This window comes from Elaeis guineensis, chromosome 1 (genome assembly GCF_000442705.2).
Source record: "Elaeis guineensis isolate ETL-2024a chromosome 1, EG11, whole genome shotgun sequence".
NCBI classification, from domain to species: domain Eukaryota; kingdom Viridiplantae; phylum Streptophyta; class Magnoliopsida; order Arecales; family Arecaceae; genus Elaeis; species Elaeis guineensis.
In genome coordinates this window covers 102,658,898-102,667,758 of record NC_025993.2, presented here as the reverse complement: position 1 = coordinate 102,667,758, position 8,861 = coordinate 102,658,898, and the positions used below count along the sequence as shown (strand labels likewise).

The following is an 8,861-nucleotide window of genomic DNA, read 5'->3' as shown; positions in this document are numbered from 1 at the left end:
AATTAAGGCACAGCAATATGAACGTAGCTCCGTTTACCAAAGAAGGTCAAGGATTTGGTGGGGAAAGTAGAATGATAAGAGTTTGACATCAAACTAACTCTCATACAACAAGAATCTGAATTGTTTCTCTTAAAAAATATTTTAGTAATATATCCAAATCACACATCAATTTGCAGCCTTTGCCAGACTTTTGTCGAGTTCAACACCCAAGGCATGGAGAAAGCCGGTAAGAGCAGCGTGATCGTGACGAACCATCTGGCAAGTCAGTCATTTGTAGTATTCTGTCCTCAAAATTGACAGATTTGTAGATAGTCTACTCGCCGCTCTATGCCGGCACTCACAAGAGAAATAAGATAGCTATTCACATTGGAAACAGCAAATAACAAAGATAACATAAAAAAATTCTCCTCGAGTCCAGATCGTCTGAGGAAGTCAAACATTTCCCTCAAACATCAAATCCATCGGGCCAGTCCTGCACCAGAGAAAGTTGAGCACCATAAAAATCATAATCAACCGCGATTAGATATGTAACAAATTCTAGTCCACGGCCTTGGCTTAGAATATAAGCGAAATTGCCAATGCCGACGCGGCCCACCCAATCCTAATACTCTGACGTGGGTACCTCCACATCTCAAGTCATTTCCGGAAAAGAATTTTTACCAATCGGTATCAATTCAAGTTTCCACATAGATCCGCAATGAATTGCTTTCCAAGCACATACAATTAACTGGTTGGAACACAAACGGGACAGCATCAGATGTACAGAGGATTGTACAATATTTACCAACATAGAGACTGCACTTTTCACAAATTTAGGATCCAAACTTCGAAGAAACAAGTAGAAGAAACAACTTTTGATGAGAACAGGACTATTGGTTTCATGTAGAAAGATAACAAATAAGGAATATCGTGAGTCGTCGAACTAACATTCTCGAACATGATCTCAACTGCAACAGCCACCAGCTTGAGAAGAGGAGCCATCCCTTCCTCCTGCTGGACCTGGGATTCCTCCATACCCAACTTTGATTCCATAAGACTGCAAAAGTTGCAACACAGCTTATATGGTAGGAGAAAAAAAAGACAGAAGCAACACAATAATATTATCAGTCGTGGAAGAGAAGATAAAATTCCAAGAGCCACAGCATGACTTTATCCATGAGCAGAAGCAAAGGTAGAGTTAATGATTCTCCGGATTACAAATAGTGATAGCATGATATTATATCTAATTATCCTGATGATGATGGAGAAAGTTCAGAAGAGTAAAAGTTGCCAATATCATATTACTGTCATCAAACAATCCAACCTAGCCAAGCCTATAGGGTCCCAGCAAGGAAGTGGCATCCACTTTGTGGATTCACCTTTCCCCTCTTATCACTGTAATCAATAGCTCCCACTCAACTAAGCCTGGGAGTTCTGCTTCTAAATGAGGGTCAACTGTGTGTTTTTTATTGCCAATAAACTACAAGAAATTTGACAGGCCTGCTTAATGCTGTTCTCATTTTTTGTTTTTGTTTTAATAAACCCAAGAAAAAAAAGAAATAGACCAAACAAAATGCATAATAAAACCACTTTGTCTTACGAAACTGTTAGTAAATCCTTTAAAGTTTTTGACAGCAAAAAATTATTGCTTTTTTTAAAAAAGAGCAAAATCAAAAGCATGGAATAGCAGGAGATTTTACAAATGCTACCTTCAACGGCAATATCCATGCGGTATTTCACTTATTTGTAGAGGAAAAAACACAAAAACAATAATGATGCCCAACAGGCGCCAAAATTTCAAAGCATTCTATATAATCAAAAGAACGCATCATCGCATTGTCCTTTTTTTTTTTTTTTTTGAACCATCATCGCATTTTCAAGACAGTAATTTGAATAATCTATGCATCAGGGGATGGGGGATGCTGCATTTGTGCCAAACAATCTCATACAAGGGAAATCAGGAAGCGTGAATGCTATGAGGAAGGATGAGGAGAAGATCAATAAAACTGACTGTCCAGGATGAGAAGAACTGGAAAAGCACCAGTCGCAGAACCAACACAGATGCACAAGACTTGCAAAATATAGCAACAACACCCCCTCACACTCCCAAAAAAAAAAAAAGAACCTTATAGGGTCCAAACTTACTGTTAAAAGACTTACCTCATTTGATACATCAAAGACCCCATCCTGAATTTTCTTGTATATTGTTGCCGCTGTGCTGATGAATGCCTAGAAAAGCAGTAAAAATTAGAAAAACTGTTTTGAAAAAGAAGAGACTTTCACCTACTTTTATTGGGCATAAAAACAGCAAGGTTTGGTCACCTCTTCAACGTTCTGAGCAGTTTTTGCAGAAGCCTCCATAAAGATCAAACCATGCTCTTTAGCAAACTGCTCACCTTCCTCGGTGCTGACAGCTCTTCTGTGAGCCAGATCACATTTATTTCCAATCAGCATAATTGTCATATTAGCATTTGCATGCTGCCTTGCATCTTCCAACCAGCTTGCAAGATGGTTAAATGTTTCCCTCCTGATATTCATGTCAAAGGACAAAAAAAGTATAAGCACCTGTGTAACACCTCAAGTTCCAAGAAAATAATAAATACAGCTTCACATAGTTGCACACCAAGGTATCTCTATTAATAATAATATACCTGGTGATGTCATAAACTAGTAGTGCACCAGCAGCACCTCTGTAGTACGATCTTGTTATCGATCTGAAAGATTCTTGGCCTGCCTACATTGTGTACAAAAACTGCAGATCAGGTGGACATGGTGGTGGTAGATGGGGAACATCCTATTTCATAGCTCCAAAGTACACCAACTAAATAAGCAAAGGATTGAGCCACATAGCATTAGCTTATTTGTAAGACAAAGTACAATAATTGTTACCCGTACACCTTCTGTTGATAAGCTAGCAAACTAAATGACAACATGCATCAAACTGAACTCAAATTTATTAAGTTGGGAAAAAATATGACAATAATGTCACCATTATGACAAACAACTTAACCAATAAAGTTGCACATCACTAACACCATATAGGGGTGGCAATTTTAGCTGGCCCCGTCAGGTATCTGATCCGATCCGACCCTAATGGAGCAGGTTTTATCTGATCTGATCGGAATTCAGGGTAGGTATAGGTTCTAGAAAAAATATCTGAAGTGGGTTTAAGTCGGATATGGATAATGGTATGCCCTGACCCAAACCTGACCCGATACAACTTTAATATATATATCCCTCTTTCAAAATTATAATGATTTTACATTATTTATATGTACTCGACCCAACCAACCCCTTTTGTCTGCCCAACCCGACCCGCATCTCTACCTGACCCGACCCAAGGTGGGTATATGTATGAAATTTTTACTTACGAGATGGATATGGATATGGGCCAACCCAACTCATACCCGACACGTTGCCATCCCTAACACCACATATATCCTTTAAAAATAATAATGTTCCAGCAATGGCTACAAAACTCATGATTCAGATCATAAATTGATAGAAACTCATAATTTGCAGAAATTACAAAAGTGATTTCTTTTGTAGCAGTTACAGGCACTAAGAGGAAATCCAAGTAGCGGTCGTTGGGTGGAAAGTTGCGGGCTTTGGCCAAAATGGAGGCGAAGGAGGTAGCAATAGGAGGAAATTACAAGAGTCATTTAACTTGATACTTAACAACAGCAAACAATGAAAAGTGATTTATTATAAATAAATGATAACTTATCTTCTACCTTGGGATTATGCTAATTCCAATCACTATCAAATGAAGTCTATTGCTAGGCTGTGAAAGTGTTAACTTTGTGTTCCAAACTGGCAAGCTGGACATATAATGCATATATATGAGAAGCAAAGTTCCTTTAAAGGTAAGCAAGGTATATAGGTCATAGATTATTGCTCCCCCTCCCCGCACTCAACCCAAAAAAAAAAAAAACTGGCACCCCAACCTACCAATTCTTCTTGTTGAAAATCTTATTAAAATAGAAATCCTGTTAATGATAGAAGTTATGTTGTCTAAAATGATTAGGCATTCAGGAATTTTCTCACTCATTCACAAATATCATCTTATCATGAAGGATGAAATTTTCAACTATATAATTTATTTTTATCAGGCCAATAATCTCCAGAACCAGAAAGGCAGGGCTTTGTTATATTATAGATATACTTTTGGCATACTTGATCAAATCTGTAAAAAGAAAAAAGAAAAAAAAAAAAAGAGAGACTCAACATTAAATTATGATGTAAATGCAAGATGAAAAAGGCTGCACAGTCGCAATGCATGGTTGCAGGTTTGGTATTTGGCAGGTTTAGATAAAATGGAAACTTAGGAGGTCCAAAAAAAAAAAAAAAAAAGAATCACAGAATTTGTTAGAAGTCCAGAAAGTGGGGGGTTCAAAGATCTCAAAATTTAAAATAATTATATGTACATGAACTCTCACACGAAAAGAAACAGCAAATGAACGATAACAGCAGCAAGAAATAGAGGAAGAAAAAAAGAACAACAAATATAATTGACTATTCAATAGTTCTCTCTTATCTTTCAAAAAATACATAATTTATTCTCAAATGTTATGAGTTACTACAAAACAATTCATTAAGAATTAAATTACTCAACCATGAATCTCAAGTTCAACTAAAAAATGTAGATGTTCATAAATAATTGGAGACTTTCAATAATTCATGGAACATTGTTTCTAACAGAAGACATGAACCAATGGTCCAAAAAGTTTAAATTTTTTTAGAAGGGCTGGTGTCCCAAGCATCATAAATTGCCGGGAAAAGATGCACTGAAATCAAAGGAAGCTAGCTACATCATGAAGTTCAGAAAACAGCAACACTGGAGAGCATGCTAGCTGATATTATCAATTTACAAGTGCCCATAATATCTCTTTAATCTCTAGTAAAGTGTTGTGGCATCAACAAGTGGATAACTAATGGGACCGGGGCCAGCTTTGGCCTTAATGAAGGAACCAATCGTGTCAAATATAATTTGCAAGTGGCTTAGGAGATCAGAGTTAGGGAGTAAGAGCAGAAGGCAGTTCAAGAAGAAATCTAGCAATCCCAACTGATTATGTTTTAAATAAATACTCTTCGTTATATCTAAAGAAACCCTTTGTTCCTCATCATGTTTTAGTCATCACTAATTCAAGATTACAAGGCATATAATTCACTTTACAATTTCCTTTTAAGCAAATAACATCTTGTATTAAAAGAGTCTCAGACTGAAGAACTAGTACAGGCATGCAAGACTCACAAATTTTTTTTTCTGAATGTTCCTTGTTGTGAGCTGAGTGCATGTTCCAATATGTTTGTTCATTTCATGCTACCATGAATTAAACCCCATCAAAATCTGCAACATTAATATGGCTTTGCAACTTTGATCCCGTACCACCATAGATCAATGTTAGCACCCCCAAACCAATTTATGTGCCTTATTCATTGTACTAGGCTGATAAACATCTTATTAATTGAACATTCATCTCCACCTAAACTACCCACTTAAAAGAGACTGAATGACTTCATGACTCGACCTTAATCAAACAAGCAAGTGGGAGATTGTCAAATGCAAATTCAAATTACAACCTGTTCCTTCTATTATCTCCTCCTTTCAAAATCCATGCACAAGATTAGATCATGATTCGAGTTTGCTGCATGATCCTTATTCCTTTTACTATCCACTTGGACTTTAGCCGTCTTCCATTTAATAAGAACAGCAATATCACATGCAAATGCGACATGTTTTTGTATAACAAATCATACAACAAATTCAAACCCTACTTGTTTAATGTCCTAGGTGTCAAATCCATAACCTATCACATCCTATTTCTTCCTTCGATATCTAAAATTTCATCAGTGATACCAAAAGCTCCTTTAAAAGAGGGGTAAATAAGAGCAGGTCAACAACTTGACCACTCCTTTTGATGCAAAGTCAGCAACCAATATCTTAAATATTTCTCAGGATCATGCACAATGATCACCATTCCACTCATCTTTTGCACTCATTGAGGTATTATTATTATCTCTTTTAATTGTTCCAAAATATAACATGAGACCAAGATCCCTTTTGCCATTCTCTATCAGCTGTGATTGAATATACAATGCATGGGACTCCATGGAGTTAATTTCAAAAGTTCAGAGCACATTTCTGAAGTAAACTAATAACATGTGCAAGGATGTGCACCAAATTCTGTTTCTATTTTGCAAGGTTCACATTTACAAGTAAGAAACCTTCCCATCTTTCAAAATATGTTAGCAAACATCATTTACGTTGTCAGGAACAAAATACCTAGGATGTAAAGTTCTTAGGACGCTAATTTTCCATTACTACTCTCATACATTGAGTGGTAGAGATTGACTGATATATTTTAATCACTTCATCTCTAAACTCTCTTATCCTCCCAATTAGGTTATGCTTAAAAAATAATTCGAGCTTATCAGATCTCTCATCCATTATATATTCCAAAACAACAACCAACTAATTTCAACTCGAAGAATCCCTCATATATGGTGTTCAAATTGGTAGAGATTTCTCAGAATTCAAGGTAAGCAAGTTCAAAGAAGTTCCACAAAGCAAGAGACCAAAATCCAACTTCATTTCCTTTCCCCTTTAAATGATAAATAAAATTTAGGCTGAAAAAGAGCTTGTACACTGGAAGACTTAGAAACTCCGCCGTCCACAAAATAGTAAAAATCTTCATTGGATAATCTTCTGCCAAAATGTTGCTACACTTTACCATTCTAAAACCGCTTAAAAAACATAGTTCCCAGGAAACACATTCCAATCAAACTTAGCTTTCATAAGAAACATGTTTGGGAAACAAATTTGGTTCGTTTCCTAATGAGTTGTTAAAAGAGACAAAGCAGGGAAGTAACATGTAAAAGAGAGGAGGAAAGGCCGCATGCTGAGCACCTTTGGGTCATTATCAGCTAACATCTGTTTAGTTTATTGTATATGTCACTTGGCAAATCATTTTTATGCCGACGATTGAGGGAGAGGGAGATGGAGAACAGGGCATGAGTGCATTTATTGCAACCTCAACCCTGTTAGAGCTTGCTATCGCCTCCCCCTTGCCCCAAAGAAAAACCCTAGAAGGGGGTTTTATGAAGAGGAAAGAGAGAGAATGAAATTGACAACACACCTTTATTTCTTGATAAAAGAACCCGGCCCAAATGACAATAAATTTCAAACTACGCTACACTAAACATTAACAGCTTTATTGCATTTGGCTGCACTGATTTGGTTTCTTTGTCCTATATGGTTAGCATTCAACTGACTGATCCCTAGAAGCTCAAATATATATGTGAAAAGCTATCAACACAATGAACCAGATACCAGATGTATTGCTTCTTTAATATCACATCCACATCACAGCCCCTATGGTCAATCTATTTTCTTCCAACTTACAGGTACCAAAAGCTTTCACCAAAGACTTAAGTTGCATAACTTCTACATATTAATTGCCATCCAGATCATACAGAATCCAATGACAGAGATCTGATAATATCTATTTCTACTTGTTTATTCCCTAATTTTTTTCTACAAGTACATTCTCATAAAGCTCATTCAATTTTTACACGCCACTCCTGAACTCAAAAGGAGAGCATGCTAATTACAATCCTGTTACATTAATTCATACGTGCATTAATTTATGTTCCATGAAAACACTCACCATTCTTGACTCCAATGACATTGATTCTAGCCATTTGGCTGCTAAGGTAAGCTAAATAGTAGAAGCCTGCCAATTAACCTAATAAATACATTAATCCCTTTGCAGATAAGTGGTTGCTTGACCATAAGGTTTTAAAACTTGGTTTTGCTTTTAATTTCAAATTGATAATACGAGTTTTAAATTGGGTGATCATTTGGTTGTTTTATCTCCAATTAGGTAGTTTCAGTTGAAAATAATATAAATCTAAGGCATCCAAGAAATTACCAGAATATAAATTAAAAGATATGCATCATTTTTCAAGTTCATTAATACTATTTTGGGTCCTCTGGATGCAATGCTTTGGTGGCTTTGCTCTCCAACAATCAAATCTATTTTTTTTTTTTTTTTGGCAAGTATAGGTCCAGTAGCAGAACCTATATCAGTTTACTTTCTTCTGAATCTCTTTAAAATGTAGTATTACAATGCTTCTACCAAGTTTAAACTAGAAAATGTTAGCTCATATTCAAAAATTGGAAAAAGGGGAAATCAGCATAATCAGCTTATGCATACAAGGAATATGGCCACAGGAGTAGTTTTAGTTGACATTTGAAACTGCCCAATTTTGAACAGTTTCAGCTAAAAGTGGAAAATTCCAGCGTCTTGGCCCTCACAAGACAGTTTACAAAGCCATTTTTCATGCTCACTTACAATTACAAACCTACAAAATACATAAAGGTGACCCAAGCATACCTATTGCCTTGTACTATTTCCACTGTGCAGATTTCTTTCCAGCACCCAAAATCTCTTATTAACCTTTCAATGTTCAAGAATTCATTCTTGCGAACACCAATATGCATTATTGACCTTGGCTGTTATCATACTAATTTTGCTACTTTCTTCTCCAAGGAAAAAGCCACTAACTTGTGTCATCAACTCAGCAGAAAGAAACTACAGCAATTTCAGAATGCTCAAGCAAAAAAGGAATAAATCACAAGTCTAAGTGAAAACAGTGCATTATAAACTAGGCCACGAGATTTGACGTTGTTGAGTTTGCATTCAGTAAAGTCATTATTGCATATATAAAAGAAAATTTAAGTACCAGAAAATACAGTTTCACTCTACAAAGAACTAAAAACAAGGAAGCAGAATCAGGAACATGGCAACCAACCGTATCCCATATCTGCAACTTTATTGGCTTGTTATCTATTGTAATCATCCTAGCCCCGAATTCAA

At 36.2% G+C, this 8,861-nt stretch overlaps 1 protein-coding gene across 1 annotated transcript in view; it reads right to left on the bottom strand.

The window, feature by feature from the left end:
- Nucleotides 1–760: 760 nt before the first annotated feature.
- Nucleotides 761–8,861, bottom strand: part of LOC105038170 (ras-related protein RABB1c) — an 8,805-nt gene continuing 704 nt past the window's right edge. Inside the window, exons 2-6 of the mRNA XM_010913881.4 lie at nucleotides 8,797–8,861; nucleotides 2,631–2,713; nucleotides 2,302–2,506; nucleotides 2,140–2,208; nucleotides 761–1,036 (exon numbers count right to left, since the gene is read on the bottom strand). The exon at nucleotides 8,797–8,861 is cut by the window's right edge and continues 75 nt beyond it. Coding sequence (XP_010912183.1) covers nucleotides 944–1,036; nucleotides 2,140–2,208; nucleotides 2,302–2,506; nucleotides 2,631–2,713; nucleotides 8,797–8,861 — 515 coding nt within the window. The 3' untranslated portion in view covers nucleotides 761–943. The remainder of the gene's footprint in view (nucleotides 1,037–2,139; nucleotides 2,209–2,301; nucleotides 2,507–2,630; nucleotides 2,714–8,796) is intronic.